Source organism: Ovis canadensis, chromosome 2, assembly GCF_042477335.2.
Source record: "Ovis canadensis isolate MfBH-ARS-UI-01 breed Bighorn chromosome 2, ARS-UI_OviCan_v2, whole genome shotgun sequence".
In the NCBI taxonomy this organism is placed as follows: domain Eukaryota; kingdom Metazoa; phylum Chordata; class Mammalia; order Artiodactyla; family Bovidae; genus Ovis; species Ovis canadensis.
The window spans coordinates 104,486,467-104,510,886 of record NC_091246.1 but is presented as its reverse complement, the minus strand read 5'-3'; the positions used below and the strand labels follow the sequence as shown (position 1 = coordinate 104,510,886).

General features: G+C 42.3%; 2 protein-coding genes across 6 annotated transcripts in view; both read right to left on the bottom strand.

Moving 5' to 3' along the window:
- Nucleotides 1–14,925, bottom strand: part of MSRA (methionine sulfoxide reductase A) — a 374,565-nt gene extending 359,640 nt beyond the window's left edge. For all 5 annotated transcript variants that reach the window (XM_069576740.1, XM_069576743.1, XM_069576742.1 and 2 more), the window contains exon 1: nucleotides 13,959–14,925. In XM_069576740.1, coding sequence (XP_069432841.1) covers nucleotides 13,959–14,094 — 136 coding nt within the window. In that variant the 5' untranslated portion in view covers nucleotides 14,095–14,925. The remainder of the gene's footprint in view (nucleotides 1–13,958) is intronic.
- A 6,567-nt stretch (nucleotides 14,926–21,492) lies between these two features.
- Nucleotides 21,493–23,970, bottom strand: LOC138434634 (F-box only protein 3-like). The gene has a single exon (XM_069579436.1). It carries the CDS (start codon nucleotides 23,952–23,954, stop codon nucleotides 22,542–22,544), a length of 1,413 nt encoding a protein of 470 aa, XP_069435537.1. The 5' UTR covers nucleotides 23,955–23,970; the 3' UTR covers nucleotides 21,493–22,541.
- Nucleotides 23,971–24,420: the final 450 nt, after the last annotated feature.

Sequence of the window (24,420 nt, the reverse complement as noted above, 5' to 3'; positions counted from 1 at the left end):
CTAAACATATTCTTAAGATCTGCCCATTGTGCTCCATGGTATTTATCCCAAAGGAGCTGAAAACTTACATTCACACAACAACTTTCATAAGAATGTTTACCGTAATGTATTCGTAACTGTCAAAACCTGGAAGCAACCAAGATGCTCTTCAGTGGGTGACTGGATAAACAAACTGTGATAAATCCATACAATGGAATATTATTAAGCACTAAAAAGACATGAGCTATCCAGATACAGAGACGGAGAAGGCAATGGCACCCCACTCCAGTACTCTTGCCTGGAAAATCCCGTGGACGGAGGAGCCTGGTAGGCTGCAGTCCATGGGGTCGCTAAGAGTCGGACATGACTGAGCGACTTCCCTTTCACTTTTCACTTTCATGCATTGGAGAAGGAAATGGCAACCCATTCCAGTGTTCTTGCCTGGAGAATCCCAGGGACGGGGGAGCCTGGTGGGCTGCCATCTATGGGGTCGCACAGAGTCGGACACGACTGAAGTGACTTAGCAGCAGCAGATACAGAGAAACCCTAAATGCTTCTAAGTGAAAGAAGTCAATCTGAAAAGCCTGCATACTGTATGATTCCAACTAAATGATATTTTCAAAAAGGCAAAATTGCGGAGACAGTAAAAAGGTCAGTGGTTGCCAGCAGTGCATCAGGGAGGAACTGAAGAGTAGGTGGAAGACAGAGATTTTTAGGGCCGTGAAACTATCCTGTACGATACTGCAACGGTAGATACCTGTCATTTTGTAAAACCCACAGCATGTACAAACACAAAGAATGAACTCTAATATAAAGTATGGACTTCAGATAATAATAATGTATTGCTATGACTTGTCTATTAGAACATGTACCACAGTAAAGCAAAAACAGTAATAAGAGGGGAAATTGGGTGGAGGGACAGGTGTATATGGGAACTCGTGCTTTTCACTCGATTTTTCTATAAACTGAAAACTTCTCCAAAAAATTAAATCTATTAATATTGCTAAAATGAATTACATTGAGATATACCAGCTGACTTGGAAATGTTTCCATAATGCACTATTAAGTGAGAAAAGTGAGATGCAGAGAATGCAAACTGATCCACTTCTATAAAATAGCAACAATAAATGATGTGAGTGTTTAGGTAGGACTTCATAGATGTGAAGAAAGGCACTGAAGACTGCCCCCTTGGTTCTGGACAGTGGTTACTTGGAAAGTTGAGAGAAGAGGATAAAACTGACTTGCTGCTGTTTTTCCGTCACTCAGTTGAAGAGTCTTCTTCAACACCACCGTTCAAAAGCATCAATTCTTCGGCTCTCAGCCTCCTTTATGGCCCTACTCTCATATCCGTAAACGACGACTAGAAAAACCATAGCTTTGACTAGACATACCTTTGTTGGCAAAGTAATCTCTCTGCTTTTTCATATGCTGTCTAAGTTTGTCCTAGCTTTTCTTCCAAGGAGCATGTGCCTGTTTAATTTCATGGCTGCAGTCACCATCTGCAGCGACTCTGGAGCCCAAGAAAACAAAAATGATTAAAAACTTCCAAACTTTGAGCAAAAATATGGATTAAAATTTAAGGTTTAATAAAGGCCCTGAAGCAAAGAGAAGCCATCTCAGCACAGGCTGGGCAGAACAGTGAGAAGGGCCAATGTTCAGACTCCCTGGGAAGAAAACTCAGACTGAGAGCAAAGACACCTTGATTCCTTTCTAAGAGAGCAAACAATAGAGAATCCTCATTTTAAAAATTATATCAATTTCGTTTGTCAACCACCCTATAAGTTGCAAAGCAAACATATACAGAAAAAGAAGCCTAGGCTTCCGGTCTTTAATCAGTCTCGTTTTTCTGAGAAAAATAATGGTTAGGTTTCTATTGAACTGAAACAGCTAAAGCTTAAGCTCCATCATATTCACAGAAACCCCTTGGTTCATATTTTGCCCTTGGAAATTCCTATGTAAATTTATATAGCTTCTTCCTGTGTGCTTACCACCCCCCCCCAAAATACTGCAGCAAACGGCTATATTATCTCACTCATCCGACCCCTAATTTTCACCAGAAAATAATTATTCCCTTTTACTCTACTTATCAAAATAAATACACAGAGCTTCTTAGGATGAGCATAATCCTGAAGAACAGAAAAAAATTTTTTTAGTTTCTGAAAATAAAGTTATCCTCCTCCAGCCTCTTTTATTTGCAGAGGCAGTTGGGTGCAGTCTTCTCTGGGGGGCGGGGGTGGGGGGTGCGGTTTCCTGGCAACCTGCCTCCAGTTGTCAGGGAGAGGAGCTGGTGAGCAGGGCTGTTATCTGGTGAGGTGCAGCCTAGGTTGAGGGGGGGTGGATGGAGCGGACAGCTCTATGCAGCTGCTTCGTGCCAGTGCACACAGCTTGTTGTGCGAGGAATGCTAAGTGGTGGGCCAGGAACCCCAGGGACCAGCAGGACTTGCTACATTGGGCTTCCTGCTGGATGACGTCGCTCTTCATGAATTGGTTCTTCGGAAGAGATAAGGAAATGGAGATTTGCAGCCATGCAGTGTTTTCTCTGGGGCTCTATTTGCAAGCTGGCTGCTCCATTCGGCCAGCCCTAACGTGGTTTCCTTTTCATCTGCTAACTACGGTACATTCGGGATTTTTTTTTCCTTGAGGTTTCATTTGCTCCAGCTGGAAAGCTCTGAATTCCGTTGCAGTATTTCATTTTCATGGCTCTCGCCTTCTGGGTAAAATCTGTTAAAATATCAAATTTTCTTCAGCTGGCCAAAGAATAATTTTGGGCCTCCTGGGAACAATGCTTTTTAATTTTTCACATTGTGTTTGACCTAAGCAAACTATAAACTGCCTAAGAGTAAACTACAAGCTTAAAAAAAATTAAAGGTAAAATATGAAAAAGTTCCAGAGGAAAATTCAACACTGATGTTATTACCTTACCATGATAACATTTTCAAAAGAATTCATTTTGTATTCACGCTCTGGGAAGACAGTCAGTGTTTCTGAATTTTATTCTTCATTTTTACAAAACATAATGATAATATATTCATCAAAACATATTGCAATCCTGCCTCCAGTTTCACTACTACCAGTCTTTGCTGTATTATAATGCAAATTTAACACACTTATTCAGCAAGCTAGTGGGTCAGAAATATACCCTGCTGAGAAACTTTGTAGATATGCACACGTGAAATGTTACAAAAGTCCTACAGAAACAAACATAAGGGACCATCTTTTTCTCTGTCAAGGACAATAAATAGCTTTATTCAACCTTTTATAAGAGACCTAGCTTACAGAAGAGGTCCCAGCTGGTTCAAAGGGTATGGCAGTCTCTGGTCAAGGCAAAACCAAGCATTTGGTGGTTTTTAAAAACAAACAAACAAACAAACAATAAGCCCCAAATAGAGTCACTTATGCTAAGCCTCATGGCTTCCCAGGTGGCTCAGCGGTAAAGAATCCACCTGCCAATGCAAGAAATGCGGGAGATGTGGATTTGATCCCTGGGTCGGGAACGGCAATTCACTCCAGTCTTTTTGCCTAGGAAATCCCACGGACAGAGGAGCCTGGCAGACTACAGTCCGTGGGGTCCCGAACAGTTGAACACAACTCAGCTACTGAGCACATGCTAAGCCCCATGACACCAAATAAAGATTTACCTTGGCTATCTCTGGTTTTGGCTATCCTAAATATGGGAGAGAAATGGTTTAAGAACCAGTCAATCAGGAATCTCCTGATGGGCACCAGCTGGGTCATCTACGTGGTAGATTCTGCCATGCCCAGGAGGAAAGTAACCTTACTATAACCACCCTGCCTAGCACAGCTTGTTTCCGCTCCCTTCTGGCTCTAAGAATCTTCCACTTTGTACAGCTGCTCAGAGCTCCTTTCTATCAGTGAGACTGGATGCAGCCCAATTCAAATGAATTTTTGCTCAAATAAACTCTTAAAAGTTTATAAGTTTTAATATAAGTTTATGCTAACAGCATCATGCTCAAAGTAGTCAAATGTCTTGTCAAATGGGAAGAACATTCCTACAGGACTCCCAGAGAGGAAGTTACCAGAAGACCAAGCGGCCTGGTCCTTGCAATCCCTGAGCTCTGGTCATGTAACCAGGCGAGAAGTTTAGGAAACACAAGGGAGAAAAGTGGCAATCTCTGAGCTCCAAAGACATTGAAGGAACTCAACTCCACCAGCCTTAAGGAGACACACTGGAATAAAAATGTCAAACGGCCTCAAAGCTCTAGCTCCACGTCCAACTCTAAGAGCAATCGATGCTGAAACAGTCCCCCAAAAGCAGCATGGAAGGGGCAGAAATGAGAGTAGCCTTGAAAGGCCCAGGAAGGTTGAAATGGGCTATGACGAAGAAAGTCAACTTCCCGGGGGAAGTTACTAAGCAGGAGTCAGGCTCAGGGGCAGAAGCAGAGATGAAGAACACTGAGGTTAGCAGCAAGTTAAAGGAGGCTTCTAACCCCAGGATGAACAGTCACTGCCAGATCACACAGAGTTATCTTTGTTTTTTTAGAAGTGACAGAAAGAAATCTGAGGTTTAAACAGACGCCTGATAGTGGTGCTCATGACAGACTGCTGCTGCTAAGTCGCGTCAGTCGTGTCCAACTCTGTGCGACCCCATAGACGGCAGCCCACCAGGCTCCCCCGTCCCTGGGATTCTCCAGGCAAGAACACTGGAGTGGGTTGCCATCTCCTTCTCCAGTGCATGAAGTGAAACGTGAAAGTGAAGTCACTCAGTCGTGTCCGACTTCGCGACCCCATGGACTGCAGCCCACCGGGCTCCTCCGTCCCTGGGATTCTCCAGGCAAGAGGACTGGAGTGGGGTGCCATCGCCTTCTCCGCATGACAGACTGAGAAGACTTAGAGCAGTAACCAAGCATGATGGTTGGTTTCCTCTGCCAAGCTGCCTGGGTTAAAGAATGCTCAGGCAGCTGGTTAAACGTTATTTCTGTGTACGTTGTGAAGGTACTTCCAGAAGAGATTAACATTTGAATTATACACTGAGTCAAGAAGGTGATCCCACCAACATGGTGCAGGGAGGTGGAGGGGGGCGGGTGTGTGTCTCATCCAGTCCCACCAGACTGAAACACAAAGGTGCAAGATGAGAGAATTCACTCTCCTTGTCTGATCTGGAACACCCATCTCCTTCAGCCCTCAGATGCTCCTGGTTGTCGGGCTTTAGGATTCAGACTGGAACCATTGGCTCCCCTGGTTCAGGGTTGGGCTGAATTACGTCACCAGCTTACAGACAGCAGATCTTGAACTCCTCAGCCTCCATTATCATGTGAGCCAATCCCTCCTAATAAATCTCTTTACACATACACACACACACACAGACCATACATACACACACACCACACACACACACTCACCACACACACACACACCACACACACACCCCACACACACACCCCACACACCCCACACACCACACACACACACACCACACACACCACACACACACCCCACACACCACACACACACACACCACACACACCACACACACCACACACACACACATATACAATTGGTTCTATTTCTCTGGAAAACCCTGACTAATACAGAAGGCAAGGAACAATAAAGATTTGTTGGAGGAGTTTAAATACAGTTTAAATACAGAGGCAAGGATTGAAGATGCATGTGGCTAAGGTCTGGGGGACTTGAGCGCATAGGAGTAACGTCACCGACAGAAATAGGGAAATTAAAATATGCATCCAATGTTTTGAAGGGAAAATGGTTTGGTTTTAGAACTGAGTTTGGGGTTATGGCAGGATATACAATCCTCTAGGCCTTCCCTGGTGGCTCAGCCAGTAAAGAACCCACCTACAATGCGGGAGACCTGGTTTCAGTCCCTGGGTCGGGAAGATCCCCTGGAGGAGGGCATGGCAACCCACTCCAGTGTTCTTGCCTGCAGAATCGCCATGGACAGAGGAGCCTGGCGGGCTACAGTGCACAGGGTCGCAAAGAGTAGGACATGAATGAGTACAAGAATCTGGAAATGGGAGGCAGATGAGTTTGTGGGAGAAATTCAATTCAAGCAGGGCAAGTTTTGAAGAACAGGATAAGGCTATGTGGAAAACACAATATTTCACCCAAGCAAGCATTAGCAAACATTTAACAAAGATGACTGAATGAGAAGGTTAGAGTGTGGACCCCACTTGGACATTTCCAGAGGCAAAACAGTGAACCACATGCTAACCAGAAGATGGGGTCCCCCCAACCTTTCTGGCACCAGGGTCCAGTTTCATGGAAGACAATTTTTCCACAGATGGGGGCGGCGGAGGGGGGGGTGGTTCTGCGTGAGTCAAGAACATTACATTGATTGTGCACTTAATTTCTATTATTATTACATCAGCTCCACCTCAGATCATCAGACACTAGGTCCAGGAGGTTGAGGACCCCTGTTCTAGAGGGGACACAGTAGGAAGAAGAGCTGGGGAGGTGAGGGTCAGATTATGGGAGCTCTGTAATCCCCTTATCCCAGGGACTTCAGAGAAGTACTGCAGATTCTGAAACAGAGGGGAAAATAAAGAGCTTTAGACGGGATGCAGAGAGGATAGATAATAGTTCTGGGTCCTACAATTTAGAAATTAATCGCACACTGGGGAAAATTTTTTCTAAAAGGAAAATTGTTTTCTATCATTTTCTTCTAAAAAGTCTACGTACATCACTCAAAATAAAAGAAATACACATAATGCCTTCTACATAATAGTGGAAGAAATCTGTCCCCAAAGATCTTTTCTTTGTATAAATGATGCCACCACAATTGACACTTCAATAAAAATGAATATTTATGAAATGTAAAATGACTTGGATTAACTTATTCCAATTTCACCCTCTAAATTTAGATTTTTAAATCACGCCAAAATGTGGATTTTGATTACAAAAGCAAGTTGGGGCAGAAAAAAAGAACTTGACATGAAAAAGAGAGCAAAATTTAAAAAGAAGGAAAAAAAACAGAACTTGAAATAGGGATGACAAAAGATGATAAAAAGGTGGTCAATTAGACTAAAAATATCAGAAGGAGATCAACTGCAAAGTGGAGTTGTTTAAGCAATGCGGTCAGATTTACAAGAATCAAAAGTTTTTTTTTAAAGCACGGAGTCAGGTCTCCTGGCTGTGTCCCCCTCCACCACCAGCTCACGGCATAGGCCTTTCCGTGGCCATTACTTTCTGAGCTATCCTTCCAAAGCTTCAAAGTTTCTATCATTATTTTCCTCCCTGTTCACACAAAAGTTAATGTATAACACTGTTCTGACCTTGCACTTTCCACCTAACACTGTACCTTGGCAATCTCTCTATATCTATTCACATAGATATTCCATGTTCTTTTTTACAGCTGCATTATCCATTGTGAGGCGGAACCATTATTTATTTAACTAGCCCCTATTGATGGGCGTTTGGGTTGTTTCCAATCGTCGATGACTGCAAACAAAGCTGCAGTGAATAACCTGGTACAGTCATCATTTGGCATGAACTCGAGTATATCAGTAGGATAAATTCCCAGAAATTACATTCCTGGGTCAAAAGGTATATGCATTTAAATTTTAGGTAGATATTGCCAAATTGCCTTCCATAAGAGTTGGACCAATTTACATTCTTGCCAGCAAAGGAGGAGGGTGTCTTTTTCCTTAAGGATTACCAACAAACTGTATCATCAGAGTTCTGGGTTTTTGCCAGTCTGAAAAATGAAAAATGGTACTTACACTCTCCTCATTATGAAAGAAGTTGAGCATCTTTTTATCTGTTTAAGAGCAAATTATACTTCCTTTTCTGTGAACTGCTCATAACCTCTATTTTTTCTAGTGGATGTTGTTTTCTTATTATCTTCTAGAAGTTTCCTATATTAGGGAGATTAGCCCTTCACCTATGATATGAATTGCAAGTATTTACCCCAGTTTGTCTTTTGAATTTGCTTACAGTAATTTTTGCCTACAGAATATTTTTATTCTGTCGTGATCTAATTTATCCATCTTTTTTGTCTTCTGATTTTCAAGTTGTGGTTAGAAAGGCTTTGCTTTCTAAAAGAATTCTCCCTTGCTCATTCTTAAATTATTTCATTCTTTACATTTAGCTAAATGAAAAAACAGTACCTATAGTACTGTTAAGATCACAAACTCTAGAGGCAAACTGTCTACATTCATATCCCAGATCCACCACTTATTAGCCATGTGACCTTGCATAAGTCACTTAAAACTCTGTAGGCTTCAGTTTCCACTCCAACAAGTGAGGGTAAAAGTTAACACCTCCTCGGGTCATGGTGAAGGTTAACTGCATTAGTCAGACATGACTTAGCAACTAAACAAATGTAAATCAATTACTACAGTGTCTGGCATATAGTTAAGCATTCAATATGCATGAGCTATTATCAACATATATCTTTTGGAACTTATCCTGGTTTAAGAATGTGCAGTATAGATCCAACTTTGGAGGGTTTTCTGGTTTTGTTTTTTCCATATGGCTACACAGTTGTACCATACCATTTATTGAATATTTCATCTTTTCCTCACTGATTTAAGATGTCACCTGTATCATATACTATATTTTCACACATATTTAAGAATTTCTGATCTTTCTATTCTGTATATTGACTTATCTGTTCATAGACAGTCCCATGTTGTTTAAATTATTAAGCTTTGCTTTTACTGTCTGTAACAGCCAACTGTTCCTCTTTGTTCTTATTTTACAGTTACCGTAACTATTCCTGTTTATTGTTCCAAATGAATTTTTTAAATGAATGCATCCATTTCTAGAACAAAATAAAAATATCATTAGTATTTTTCTTCAAATCATGTTACCTTTATAAATTGACTTTAGGGACAACTGATACACGTTTCCTGCTTAGTCTTCGAATTCAATAACCTGGTATGTTCTTTCATTTGTTCAAGTTTTCTTTCTGTGCTCCTCTGAGTGTTTTCTTCACAAAGACTGGACATATTTCTTGCCAAGTTTGTTCTTAAATTTTAATTGTTTTGGTTGCTATTACCAAGGGGGTGTTTTTTTCCCATTATATTTGCCAACAGGTTGTTTAGAGTAAAGCTATTGGTTTCCGTCTAGTAAGTATATAAATTGATACCTTATTAAACTCTCTTGGATTTTCCAGTTATATAATCTTATCATCTGCAAGTGGCATTAGTTTCACCTCTTTTTCCCAATCTGTACATCTCTAATTGCCTTATCTGACTGCATTGACTAGCACCTACAACACAATGTGAATAATAAACAATCGTCCAAAGCAGGCCAAGCCATAACTTGATACAACATAGGCAGCCCTGGAAAAATTGAGCAGTAAAGAAACTTGAAGGGTTGACTCTTACCTTGTTGCGGAGTAGTAATCTACCAGGCCACAGTTCATAAAAGGATGGAGATTTTTTAAGAACACAAAAAAGGTAAGATTAAAGCCAAGATGATGACCCTTAAGAACAAAAGAATTTAGTAACAGTGTACACCTGCCACTAGGCAAAGCATTAACCACCTCCACATTCTTCTTTGATTGGGACTTAAATGGAAATCTCTAATATCTCTTCACTAAGCATGATGTTGGTAGATATGTTTTATCACATTAAGAAGTAGCCATCTCTGAATGATACCAAGAATGGTTGTTAAATGTGGCCAAATAACTTCACAGCATCTAGGGAAATAGTTATATCATTTTTCTCCCTAGACCAACTAAATGATGAATCATGTTAATAAGGGCTTCCCAGGTGGCATGGTGGTAAAGAATCCACCTGCCAACGAAGGAAAGGCAAGAAACATGGGTTCAATCCCTGGGTGGGGAATATCCCTTGGAGTAGGCAATGGCAAGCCACTCCAGAATTCTTGCCTGGAAAATTCCATGGACAGAGGAGGCTTGCAGGCTATAGTCCACGGGGTCACAAAGAGTCCAATATGACTGAGCCACGCACAACGAACTATATTAATAAATTTCCTAATACTGACAAATCCTTGCATTCTAAGACTAAATCCCATTGCTAGATTCTGCTTACTAATATTTATTTAGCAGTTTTGTATCTATATTCGTAAGTGAGAGTGGTTTGTTTTTAGTGCAGTATTTATCAGGCCTGGTTTCAATATTATACTTGTTTCATAAAAAGAATTTGACAATCCTTTCAGTTTAAATATACTATTGGAATTATACCTGAACTATGTAGACGTCACCTGTAAAACTGCCTGGACAGAATGCTTTGAGAGGAGGCGATCTCTGACAACTTTATTTCTTCTAGAAAAATCAATCTGTTAAGATCGTCTCTTTCTGGGGTCAGTTTAGGTCCGTTATATTTTCCTAAAAGTTATCTATTTCACCCAGGCTTTCAAATTTATTTTCAAAGAATTGAGTAAATAGTCTCTTATGATTCTTCAACTTTCCTATTTCTATTATTCCCTCTTTCAGTTCTTATTTCATGTATTTGTACTTTATTCCTTTTCTCCTTTATTAGATAGCTAATAGTCACAGTACAATTGTTTTTGCAAAGAGCCACCTTTGAACAATTACTCACATGGTTCTGTTTTTCTGCTTATATTTATAGTTCTTAGAAGAGCAAACCTTTAGCCGGTGTTCTACACCTCTTCCTCTCCCCAAAGAGACATCCCAGTAATAAATAGAGCAAACACAACCTACGGACATACAGGCAAGAAAGCAAGGATTAAACAGAAGCTGCCAACATGCTCTTGGACGATATACCCAAATCCCAAACACCTGATCAAAAACTAGATTAGCTATATTTCCAATACGGCTGGAGAAAAATGAGCCATATAAATAAAAAGCTGGGCTTTCACAATAATTAATTCACTAAAAATATTATCAGTTCCTCTTTTTCTGTCGATTGCTTTTCTATATTTAAATTTTTTATTGAAATATAGTTGAATTACAAAGTTGTATAAGTTTCAGATGTATAGCAAAGTGATTCAGATATATATATTCAAATACAGATACATTCTTTCTCCGATTCTTTTCCATTATAGGCAGCTATTATAAGCTATTTAGAATAGTTTCCTGTGCTATACCTTAGGTCCTTGTTGGTTACTTATCTTACTTATAGTAGTGTGTATATTTTAATCCTAAACTCCTAATTTATCCCTCCCCTGAGGATCAGTTCTAACTATAATAAACTTAGATTTTAATAACACAGGAGGCACTCTGAGGTTTTAATTATAAGCTTTCTGCCTCCTGCCTATCTCTAGCAATTGACTGACCACCAATTCAGTCCAGCAAGCATGAATTCCCCTTTTCCCCCAGTCCCAAAGTTCTCTGAATATTGCTCTGTAGCCAGGTACTGAAACAAAGAGATCACCACTACATAAAAAGACCAGCAAGTTCCTGTGCGCCCTGCCAGTCAGTGGTGTCCAGAGCCTACCACCGATCTAAACAGAATGTGCTTCAAATGAGGCAGTCTAGGCCAGGTTTAGTTCTAACCAGCCACCGAAAGTAGGCCTATTCATGTTTTGATCCACTTTAGGTAGCCTGGGAGAAATTAAAGAAGTCTGAAGGATTGAATCTCACCTTCTTGCAAAGTAGAAATCTATTACTAGGCTGTAGTTTACGAAAGGGTGAACACTTCTGGAAGAATACCCAAAAAAGGTAGGGTTAAAGCTAAGATGATAACCCTTCACCCCAAACGTATTTGGTAATAGTGCACACCTGATACTAGGCTGAGCCAAATCACTGAGCCAAAGACACTAAACAGATAGGTTTTGTCTTCTAAAATCAAAAGCTGATGCTTTTGCCACAGAATTTTTCAGAGAGTAGGGGCGTGAACAACAACAGATATAGACAGAGGTAATATAGAGAGGTGAAGAGCTGTTAAACAGATTGGAGGTTAGAGCAGAGATGAATTTAACTTCCAAAGCAATAATCCTAAGTCTGTAAGCTTCAATCTTAAGCCACTGAAAACACACCTGAGAAGTAACACTACCCATTTCTGAGCCCAATCAGAACCTTTGACAACCTGTCAAGGCAGCAGTCCCAGGGTAGAGACAGGAAAGCCACTACCTAAAATTTAAGTATGGGGAGGGGGATGGTTACAATAGCTGAACACAAAGGACGTGCATTGTAGGCTTAGCCCTACACCAAAAAAAAAAAAAAAAAAATTGGTTTATTGGTCCAGCAATAGCAATGTATGCGTGGCTATATAAAAAGGCAGAAGAGTCAGGCCTTGAGGTTTTGCAGTCAGAATTAGTAGATGGATAGAGAAATGTCACACTAGTTATCTTTTACCAAAAGTGTCATCTATATACTAAACAACTGATTGGGAAGACTTTGGTTAAGATAAAGGAGAACTAAATTCAGGACAATTTTAATCTTCAACCAGTTTGGGGATCTGATCCGGCTTGTTTTTTGACGCCTGGGAGGACATACCAAAGACACTAGTGTATAAAAATGAAGCTTCATACAAGTTGGGGAAGTTCAGCATTGAGAAGCATTGCCTTTAAATATCCATTTATGAATCCTAGTTTGTTAAAGGAGAATTCACTTTCAAGATAAAGTTTAGATAATAGGGTTATACAGTTTAGAAATAATCTGGATTTTTTTTTTTGAAACTCATTCTCTGAATTTTAGTCTAAAATAAGCTTTTTAAGGCTCTTGATGAGTTGGGAGTGAAGTGATGGGGGACATAGGATATAAAGCTGCTTATGTAGGTGAATGAGAAACAGGTCACAGCGTCAGTTTCCAAACTACCTCAAACGCAAAGACCTCTACCTTGTCCATTCTCATAATGAGTAGGGTGTATGATACACAGAACGATCTTCTATGTATACTCAACAAATCTTTAAGGAAAAGAAAAATGGAAGAATCCCTAAGAAATTGTAAAAGTATAATTTATCTTGGCATCGAACCATATGGGAAAGATTTATCACCACTTAACCCTCCAACAGCTCTAAGGCAGCAGTTTCCAAATACTGAGTGTATTAGTATCGCTGGGCTTGTTTAAAAGATAAAACTTTGAGAAGCAATGCACCAAGGTAATCCTTCCCAAAGCATGATCCTCACGTTGGTGGCAGGAGGAAAAGGGGACAACAGAGGACGAGATGGCTGTATGGCATCACTGATTCAAGGAACTAGGAGTTTGAGCAATCTCCAGGATATGGTGAAGGACAAGGAAGCCCGGCGTACTGCAGTTCCTGCGGTCGCAAACAGTCAGATACGACTGAGTGACTCAACAACCGGTTGGTGGACTTGCGCTGTCTGCGGCCTTCCACAGTGCTGAGAAATGTATAGAGTGAAGCTTTCAAAACTTTTAGAGCAGTTTCCAGAACTTCGTATTTCTTCCTTCATTTTATTCACTTTATTTCGTTTTCCTAGCATCTCACTGTTATTACATTTTATGTATTCTATTAGAGTCGCGCCAAAAGTATTGGTATGCGATTGGGAAATTATTTTTAAGTTTGGCAAGTACAGCTCTTCTGCATGACTGATACACAAGTGCAGAATCGGGAGCACGGGGCCAGGGTAAGCTCCTGCCAAGTCAGGGAAATCGGGCAGTTCTGGAGGATAAGGGCAGCGTGAGGCTAACTCCTGCAACCAGAACATTGGCGTGAGAAACAACTTCAAAACCTCAGTATATACAGCGTTCTGTATCATTCCATGGCTCCCGTGACAACACAAACCCGCACCACCACTGCAAGTGGCCCGAATCCCAGCCGCCGAAGCAGAAAAGAAAGAAAGAGGATGCACACCCGTGAGAAAGGGCGGAAATCAGGTCAGCGATTTTCCCGCCCGAAGTTTGAAGCCGCCGAGGGGTATTTACAGTCTAGGTGTGCCGTATCAACGTACTAGATCCCTTCGGTGTGTTTTCCGTTGTTCTAGTGGATGAAAACCTAAACAAAGAAAGAGGATCGATCCCTCGTCCCCTCCATTGCCAGCGCCCTCCGCGCCTGCGCAGAGCCCCAGCTGCCGACCTGCCGAGGCCGGCCCCCGGCTCCCTTCCGGCGGCCGGAGGATGCGCGTGCGCAGAGGCGAGGACCGCGCCCGCGGTGCATGGTCGCGTCCTTACCCGCTACGACGATGGGCTCCTTCCGGCCCGGCAGGGCCTCCTGGGGGCTGACGATCCTGGAGGCGGAGTCACCCATTCTCGGGATGGGGAAGAGGCTGCGAAAGAGCTGGCGGGCCGTTCTGGTGGCCGAGAGCATGGACGGGCCGCTGGCCAAGGGGCCGCCGGGCGGTCGGGAGCGGAGGCGCCGCTGCGGAGTGTGCGGCTGGCGCGGCGCGGCGGGAGCAGCGTGCACTGGCCGCGGGGCCGGCGGGCGGGTCAGCGACGACACGTGCGCCGCGGGTTGTGCCGCTGCCGCCGCCCCGGAACCGAGGTTATTACTTCAGCCTCGGGCCGGGATGGCCAAGACCGAGGGCGTGTTCTCGGCCCGAGCAAGGCCTGTGCAGGGAGGCGCCTGCGAGTTCTTGCTCCCCTTCTGTATAAAGTCCCCGGGCGGAGAACGAGGGGCCTAATGGCAGTGCAGTACGAAGTACGTGAAGCGGAAGAGGCCAAAATAATAATAAAATAATCCGCTGCTTTGACTTTAAAGTCACTACGGTTTTCACAGCCTCCTTACCAATTGCTGGGTATGCCCAAAGAGCTGTACGACTACCTGACTTTCAAACTAGCATCTATGTCTGTTTCCCCTGGAGCCAATATGATGGTAAATAATCCAAGAGATGGATTATTTATCGAAAGTGAAAACTAACCACAATTTTCAAAAAGAATAGGGAAGATAATTTAATGTTTTATATATATATATATCCACACACATATAAATAATATATTATCATAATAATGTATTTCCCCGATTTTACAAGGGGGGAAGAAAAGAGTGAGATACTAATACTTCGTTAACGCAGTTCAGGTAAATTTAAGGGTGCTATTGGATCATTCTTGCCTTTCAAATCATGGGGCATAACATTTGTTCTGTGACAAATTTTCGAACCGAAAAATAAGGTGGGTGGAGGCAGATGGGTGACTTGGGAGTTCCATATGTGAAATTTTTGATTTTCCGCAAATGTTATGCCAAAATGGGCAGATCGGCTCATGAAGAAAGGAACTTCAGATTAGCACCCACAGAAATGAGAAGGCTTTGACCCAACCTTCCACATAGGTTCAGTTTCCTTGTTTTCTTCATGTGGTCTGTAACATGAGGATAGGAGGATTAGCGCTCCTGTGTTGTATGTAAGGATGTGGCCTGACAGGAAATATTAAAATTTAAAGTGTTTATTTTGTAATACGGATTCTGTCTGGGCAATGTGCCCCAGGTTTTACTTCTTATTTATTTGGTTTTGCTATGAGATTACAGGAAGTAGTTTCTGTAGGCCTTTCCTGAAAACTCTCCAAGGTGTCCATTCTAGGTGGTAAGATCGTTCTTCTGTCAAAGGAAATAGTCTGTTTTCTTTTTCATTTCTGCATTTTGATACATCCTGATTTGCTTTTTCTGTTCTTTGTAGTTGATTGTATAAAATTAAGAACTGAAGAATTTTTCATGTCAAGGAGAAGTACTTAACATTGTGTTAAGCAAGAAAGCTACAGTGTGCCTATGTGTAGTATGTAGTATCAGTTCAGTTCAGTCACTCAGTCATGTCGGACTCCTTGCCACCCCATGAATCGCAGCACGCCAGGCCTCCCTGTCCATCACCAACTCCCGGAGTTCACTCAGACTTATGTCCATCTAGTTGGTGATGCCATCCAGCCATCTCATCCTCTGTCACCTCCTCCTCCTCCTCCCCTCAGTCTTTCCCAGCATCAGGGTCTTTTCCAGTGAGTAGGCTCTTCACATCAGGTGGCCAAAGTATTGGAGCTTCAGCTTCAGCATCAGTCCTTGCAGTGAATATTCAGGGCTGATTCCCTTTAGGATTGACTGGACTGGTTTGATCACCTTAATACATCTATATGTATTCAGTTCAGTTCAGTCGCTCAGTCATGTCTAACTCTTTGCAACCCCATGAATTGCAGCACGCCAGGCCTCCCTGTCCATCACCAACTCCCGGAGTTCACTCAGACTTATGTCCATCTAGTTGGTGATGCCATCCAGCCATCTCATCCTCTGTCGCCCCCTTCTCTTCCTGCTTCGAATCCCTCCCAGCATCAGAGTCTTTTCCAATGAGTCAACTCTTCGCATGAGGTGGCCAAAGTATTGGAGTTTCAGCTTTAGCATCAGTCCTTCCAATAAACACCCAGGACTGATCTCCTTTAGAATGGACTGGTTGGATCTCCTTGCAGTCCAAGGGACTCTCAAGAGTCTTCTCCAACACCACAGTTCAAACGCATCAATTCTTCAACATTCTAATAAATGCATACACCTCTCCTTAGGCACCCACTGAACAAAGGCTAGAAAAAATTAAAACGATGTTTGTGGCTGTGTTGTTGATCATGGTAATGGCTGACTAGTTTTCTCTTGCTTTAAACTTCTGGTTTGAAATATTTACATTTTTACAGTGTTCTCAGATGTTCCAATAGCTGTGTTACTTTTATTATTATTTTTAAAAATAAACCTTTTAAAAGAGAAAAATACCTTATTTCATAAAACAAGAGTTTCTTACCTCATTTACCAGAATAGATGAGAGAAAAGTTGAATTGAGATTGGTTTGTTGAATGACTGTTGTTGCCTTCAATGATGCCATTTTCATCATTAGAGTTTCCTTTTCTTTAAACTGCTCCTAATCCCTTCTGAGCTTCTCCACACCGAGAGTCTCTTTTTGTCCATATTCCCCATTGGGCACACACTGCTTTGATGTGTTATTTTTGCGATTATGCTCTGCTTTTCCAACGAATTCTAACAATGTATGTTCTTTAGGATTCAGTCTAACCATCTTCTTTGGTACAATAAAGAGCCAAAATACAGCAGTGTAGATAAAATAAGAAGTTTATTTCTTCTATTATGTAACGATCCAGAAATAGGTAGCTCAGCACTGAGCCCGACCATGTCTGTTCTTTAAAAAGTTTGAAAGCCATGTTCTAAAAAGACTATACATTCTCAGAAGGCCCTTACTTTCAGCAGGTCACGCACTCCAGGGCATATGCACAGGGGGAGCCGTGACTAAGGGCAGGGCCAAAGCTGTGGACCAGAGGACAGCCTCACAGATTCTTGCACCATCAGGTTGAGTGTGCAGAAAGCAGAAGAGCATGGCCAGATCTCCCAAGGTGCATGGGGATGTGGAAGGACTGAGAGAACCCATGACCCAAAGCCTGGTGTTAGAATAAGGAGCCCCCAGTGCTGAGACCATGTGACCAGATGGAACTGCAAAGCCCTCACTCATCTGGAGCAGGAGCCTGCCTGATGCCCAAAGGACATCCAGGAACAACTGTGTCTCAGCCAGCCTGGCAGGAGCCAGGGAAGAGCCCTTGGAGTTCATCTTCCACACCTGTGACAGCTCTAAGCATGTGCGTTGATGTGGCATGGACTCCTGGTCACATGGACTCCATGCCCCAGGGCTGAAAAAAGAGCTGTCACAGGTGTGGAAGATGAACTCAAGGACAAATGGTGCAAAGTGAAAGAAAGTGAAAGTCACTCAGTCGTGTCTGACTCTTTGGGATCCCATGAACTATACAATCCATGGAATTCTCCAGGCCAGAATGCTAGCCTTTCCTTCTCCAAGGGGTCTTCCAAACCCAGGTCGCCCCCATCACGGGGGCTTCTTTACCAGCTGAGGCACAAGGAAAGCCCAAGATTACTGGAGTGGGTAGCCTATCCCTTCTCCAGTGGATCTTCCTGACCCAGGAATCAAAACCGGGGTCTCCTGCAGTGCAGGCAGATTCTTTACCAACTGAGCTAAATGGTGCAAAGGGTGAGCTTTGTCCCCTCCAAGAGGCATTTCAACTGTGCCCCTGTTCTTTATTAAACCATGAATAACTGCAGGGGGCACCCTGGTGGACTCAAACTGATATAAGGCTTTTTTTGGTCTTTTTAGAGAAATCCACTTCAGCAGGCAAGAGACACCCTTGTAAGTGAATAAACAGAAAGCTTACTATACTTGATGTTTGCATACTTAAAACCCCGTGCCTTATTTATGGTCTGTCTGTAGAAGATTCAGAGCTATCTTAAGCATGTTAATTCATTGCTTAGATTATTTTACTGTGTTTTAAGAGGAGAAAATCACAATAATAATATAGTTATTTGAAGTTTCTCTTGCCTGGGTTTCAGTTTCCTGAAGTCAATCTCAGTCTGAAAATATTTAATGAAAAATTCCAGAAACAAATAATGTATAAGTTTTCATTTTCGTGCCGTACTGAGCAGCGGGATGAACTCTTGCTGTCCCGCTCCATCTCCCCTGCACCAGTGCGCCCCACATGAGTCATCATTTTGTTCCGCATATCCCATCCGTTAGTAGCTTACTCCACTATCAGGTCAACTTTCAGCTGTCTCAGTGCTTGAGTTCAAGTAAACCTTATTTTACTTAATAATGGCCCCAAAGGGCAAGCTTGGTGAAACTGGCAATTGGGATGTGCCAAAGAGCAGCCATAGAGCACTTCCTTTAATCGAGACTTCCGGTCCAGCGGTTGCGACCTCGCCTTCCGGTGCAGGGTGTACGGATTCGGTCCCTGGTCAGGGAGCTGAGATCCACCTGCCTCGGGACCAAAAAGCCAAAACATAAAACAGAAACAGTATTGTAATAAATTCGATAATGACTTTTAAAAATGGTCCACACACACAAAAAAATCTTTGAAAGATAAGAGAGAGAAAAAAAATCATAGGCTGAGGTTGTGAAGATCTTCGGTAAGAACAAATCTATCTGTGAAACTGTGAAGAAGGAAGGAGAAATTCGTGCTGTTTTGCTGTCACACCTCAGGCCAAAAAAGTTAACAGCCACAGTGAGTGATAAGTGGGTAGTTGAGATGGAAAAGACATTAAATCTGTATAATATTTTGAGAACAAAAGCTCCACCATATTCACATAAACTGTATTACGGTGCATTGTTTTAATCGTTCTATTTTATCATCAGTTATTGTTGTTCATCTCTTTCTATGCCTAATCTATAACTTAAGCTTGATCATAGAATGTATGTACAGAAAAAAGCACAGCATAGATAGGGTTCCATGCTTGCCGTGTTTCAGGCATCTACTGGGTAGCTTGGGCAATATCCTCAAAGATATAGAGGAATGACTCTAGTTACTGGTTGTTAAGCACCTAGTAGCAATGGCACCCCACTCCAGTACCCTTGCCTGGAGAATCCCATGGACAGAGGAGCCTGGTAGGCTGCAGTCCCTGGGGTCGCTATGAGTCGGACAGGACTGAGCGACTTCCCTTTCACTTTTCACTTTCCTGTACTGGAGAAGGAAATGGCAACCCACTCCAGTGTTCTTGCCTGGAGAATTCCAGGGACGGGGGAGCCTGGTGGGCTGCCGTCTAAGGGGTCGCACAAAGTCGGACATGACTGAAGCGACACAGGAGCGGCAGCCACCCTGTCGTGGGCTTCCCAGGCCGCACTAGTGATAAAGAACCCTCCCGCCAACGTGGGAGACATAAGAGACATAGGTTTTATACCTGGGTTGGGAAAATCTCCTGGAGAAGGGCACGGCGACCCACTCCAGTATTCTTGCCTGGAGAATTCCATTAACAGAGAAGCCTGGCGGGCTACAGCTCATAGGATCGCAAAGAATTGGACACAATTGAAGTGACTGAGCACACACACACACACACACACACACACACGGGGGAAATCTTAAACTTTTGAGAGATGGGCAGGGCTCCGCAGACAGCACAGGAACAAGCTGACTGCTTGGAAACCAGGAAACATCAAAGCTGCTCTCAGAGAATAAGCCGGGAGACCTTCAGGTGTCTAACTCACACTTCCCCAACCCATGGTGGCCTTTGGAAGGGACAAATAAGAGATGACCTTGAGCTCTTTCCCTGGCAAAGTCCCAGGTGATTTGTGTGCTCACCTCCACTGTCACCAGAGTCCCCTCCCCCTCAGCCACAACAGATGCCACTCATGCTGCTGCCATCAGAGCATCTGACACTGCCAACCCTATGTGGCTGCCACTCCCTAGGGTTCAGGGGCCACCTTGTTTTAATTAGAGAATTCCTTGGGATTGCAAAGAGTCGGAGACAACTGCACGACTTCCATTTCCACGTTCACTTCACTGCCACCTTGGAAGGCAGGACAGCCTGTGACAATCCTTTCTCAGTCTCCTTGGGGTACACCCCCAAGCCAGGTTAGTTTCCCTAAGGAATGATCTCATATCATATCAACCATTGCTTCGTAGCTCCTATCAGAAAAATAAGTGGGGATAATAAGAGTAGCACCTAACTCAGATTTTTTTATTTCGGTTTTGTTTTGTTTCTTGGTGATGGTTACGTAAGTCAATACAAGAAAAGTGCCTGAAATCATGTCTGATACATAGGAAGCCCTCAGTAAACATTAGCTATAGTTATTTTCAACATTTATTTGTGTGATTGGTGGAAATCTATCTCATCCACTAGACCATGAACTCTAGGAACAGATGTTATGTTATGTCCATTTTTTTTTTCATTTTATCCCAACTGCCTACTCAGTGTCAAGATCACAGTATGAATTCAGCCAATATTGGTCAAATGAATGCATGAATCAGTCACAGCATCTCTGGGACCAACTGGACAAATTGTTCCAAAAGTTCCTTCTCTCCACTTCTCCTCAGTGTCTGATGGGTCCTGATGCAAGTAGGACTGACTTATCTCTTACTTTACATCTGAGTGCTCTCTAGTCAGGATGTAAGTTAAGCTCCATACACACACAGACAGATGCACATCAGAGTCCCCCAAAGGACGCAAGTAAGAGTTTCCTTTGTTTTAACAGCTTTATCAAGATGAGTAATTGATATCCAAAAGCTGCATGTGTTTAACAAATTAATTTGGTTGGTTTGGACTCAGGCAAACACCTCTGAAACCAGCACCACAATCATGGTGACAGATATTTCCAGCATCTGCAAAATTCTCTTGTCCCCCTTTGTTTTGTTTTGATTTGGTTTCATGTGGTAAGATCACCTAACAGGAGATCTACCCTCTTAATAAATCTTTAAATGCCCAATACAGTATTGTTCACTACAGGCATTATGTTGCACAGCAGACTTCTAGAACTAATTACTATTTTGTAACTGAAAGTTTACACCTATTGAACAACATCTCACTTCCCCCACCTCTCAACCCCTGGAACCACCATTCTGTTCTTTGTTTCTATGAGTTTGACTATTTTAGGTACCTCTTATAAGTGGAATCAGGCAGTATTTGTCCTGCTATGACTGGCTTACTTAACTTAGCATAATGACCTCCAGCCTCATCCATGTTATAGCAAATGAAAGGATTTCACTTTTCAAAGGCTGGATAATATTTCATTGTGTGTATATGCCCTATTTCCACCCATTGATGGACACTTTGGTTGTTTCCATGTTCTCGCTGTTATAAATAGCCAGAAGATCTCTTTAGGATGTTTTATAAGACAATTTTTAAAGAGCATATTTAGGTTTACAACAAAATTAAGAGAGAGGTACAGAGATTTCCCACTAACCCTCTGTTTCCTCACAAGCACAGACTACTGCTGCAATGATCAACATCACTCTCTAGAATGGTATATTTCTTTTTTTTTTAAGAGCAAAGGCTTATTAATATATATATTTATGGGAAATAGTCAATTACACAAAATACAGGATTGGAACCAAAATTTGTTTTCAAAATGTGAGGTTTTGACATTCGGAGGATTTCATTTCCAAACTCTCAATTATATACAATTACCAAAAAAAAAAAATTTCTTATGTTTCAGGAAAACATACTTCATCTTAAGATAAAATCCATGTTACTTATCACAAAGTTAAGACAGTCAAGTAACAAAACAGAAGCAGTATTTACAAACTTAGACTACATGAGACACTGTGAAGAACCTTATTAATAAACACAATACATACTTTTACACACTACATTTCAAACATGGAGCATCTGTGAACAGTGTGGTAAAGGTCATAGTGTTGAAAACCTTGAATTAAATCCAAAGTTGATAGAGCTGAAGACTAGATTTATGGTCAAGGCCATACCAATAGCTTTAAATTCAAGGTCGTGATGAAAACGCTAAATTCAAGGATAGATTGTCTCAGAAAGGACAAACAACTGGCAGTCAAGCTATTTAGTCAGTTAGTTCCCTGTTCGTACAAAATATATAGGAATCACTAAATGGATTAGCCTAATTACAAATTCTGTTCATTTCTAAATAACTTATAAGTCTTTTCACAGAACCATTCAGTCACATAGTTTCTCTCTATCCTTGTGTAGGTATTTCTGATTCATTTTAAATCCCCTTTCAAACCAATTCCCTTCCATTTCCATATTTTTATAAGTATAAAATATTTTTAAATAAAGAAATGTCTGTTCCTTAGCTAGATAACTATTCTCCCATTAACTCCTAGAAGAGAAAAAAGATTCCCATTCCTTCCTCTACCTCAAAAACACAAAGCAAACCCAAACAATCCAATTCCTAAAGTAGCATCTCACGGAACCCAGGGCCTGGCACAGTATTTCATTCTAGTCTTCCTGCTATTAATATAAGCTGAGAACAGTTTCGTTATTGACATTATTGAGACACCTATTTAAAAGGCTAGATTCATCCCAGGGCTTCCATCAGCAGAGGCTTGCTAAAACAGGCGAGAGCAGCGGCGTCTTCGAATGGGAACATCAAAGACTCTCCTCTGTCTTTCTCCCTCATCATCATCAGATTCATCCATGTCTGCCGAATCGTCATCGTCGTCGTCCTCCTCCTCCTCCTCTTCTTCCTCTTCCATTTCTTCATATTCATCAGGACCCATTTCCAATCGAGCTATAGACACCCTGAATGTCGGACATGCCATATGGAATCGGGGAATGGCGACATTAAAGATCTTGTCTTTAAAGTAAAGAAAATGGAAGGTATAATATCCTTCCATATAGCCTGATGTTGTAGAGAGTGTGGTACAACTTGTATATTCATATACCCGGCCTGGGCTGATGATTGGAAATTCACCAACTACTCCAGGTCCCTGAACTTCTTCCACATCACCTTTAGCATTTGTTATTCTCCAGTAACGACTGTCTAACTGACAAGCCTTTTCAGGAAGGGCGTCTTTTGACATTTCAATCCTGATTCGGTATGTGAAGAAATAATGGGGTGGATGTACAGAGCTAAGTTCTGGCAGAAATGATGTGGAAACTGAAACTGTAATATCCCCAGTCGTTGCTACACACTCTGGATCATGAACATATCTGAAAATTTGGTCTCTGATGATAGGGAAGCCACCTGATACAACACTGTTGACATAAGAAGTAAACCAGTCAGTAAAAGTAGCACCTATGATAAACATGTCAATAGCAGCTGGATTCCAAGCCACTTGGTCTGGACATTGGTAGAAGACTTCATTTTTGTTTCGGCCCTCCGCAGCTTCCACTGCTATGTACTGACTCAAACCAGTGTGTATGCAAGACGTTAAAGGGAGACAGTATTTCAATCCCTGTCTCTGCTGGAAGCCTCCAGCAGCCGTGTCGACATCTAACAAATCCTCAGAATGGTAGTGATTAGGCAGTGCCATGCTTCCCAGCAACCCAGGAACAACTAACTTCTGCCCATTGTGGATACCATAGGAACACCGATAATCATCAGGAAGCTTGCAGCCGATCTGAGCTTCCACAGCATCTAGGTCTTCCTCTCGAGCACCCTCTTTCAGAGATAAAACCATCCGAGGACATCTGGGTTCCAAGTATTTCTTGAGATCATCCCAGGCCTTTTTAATAGCAGCATAATGGTCAATATATCTTCCTACATCAGAGTAAGTATCAATGAAGAGGGATTTCCGACACTGGTTCTTCTGTGTTTTCTCTTCCTCGGATATCAGCCAGTATTTTTTGCAATGTCTTCTCCACAGAGGATCATGACTTGATAGCTGGCTGAGTCTTCGACTGACATAGCAACAGTTGATTAGGTCCCGGTAGTCCAAGAAGGATAAGATGAGGACCAGGGGGTCGGTGGGCAGCGATTCTAGGGTCAGGGGCGCCGACTCAGTATCCATGGCCGCCATCTTGCCTGGCCCGGTGCAGGCCCTCTATCTAGAATGGTATATTTCTTTACCGGAGGTTTTTACATCAGCGCATCATAATGACACAAACTCCACAGTTTACCTTAGGGTTCGCTGTTTGTGTTATACATTCTGTGGATTTGGACAAACGTAGAATGACATATCCTGGAGGAGGGCATAGCAACCCACTCCAGTATTCTTGCCTGGAGAATTCCATGGACAAAGGAGCCTGGCAGGCTACAGTCCATGGGGTCACATAGAGTCAGACACGATTGAAGAGACTTAGCACAGATGCATAATGACATATATCTATGACTATAATACCATACATATAACATCATGTAATATAGGGTATTTTCACTGTCCTAAAAATCCTCTGTGCTCTGCCTATTTACTTCCCCTACCTGGACTCTCCAGAAAGTTTATTAAGAATATTGTAGTTTTTAAGGTTAACTTAATACATGTCCCA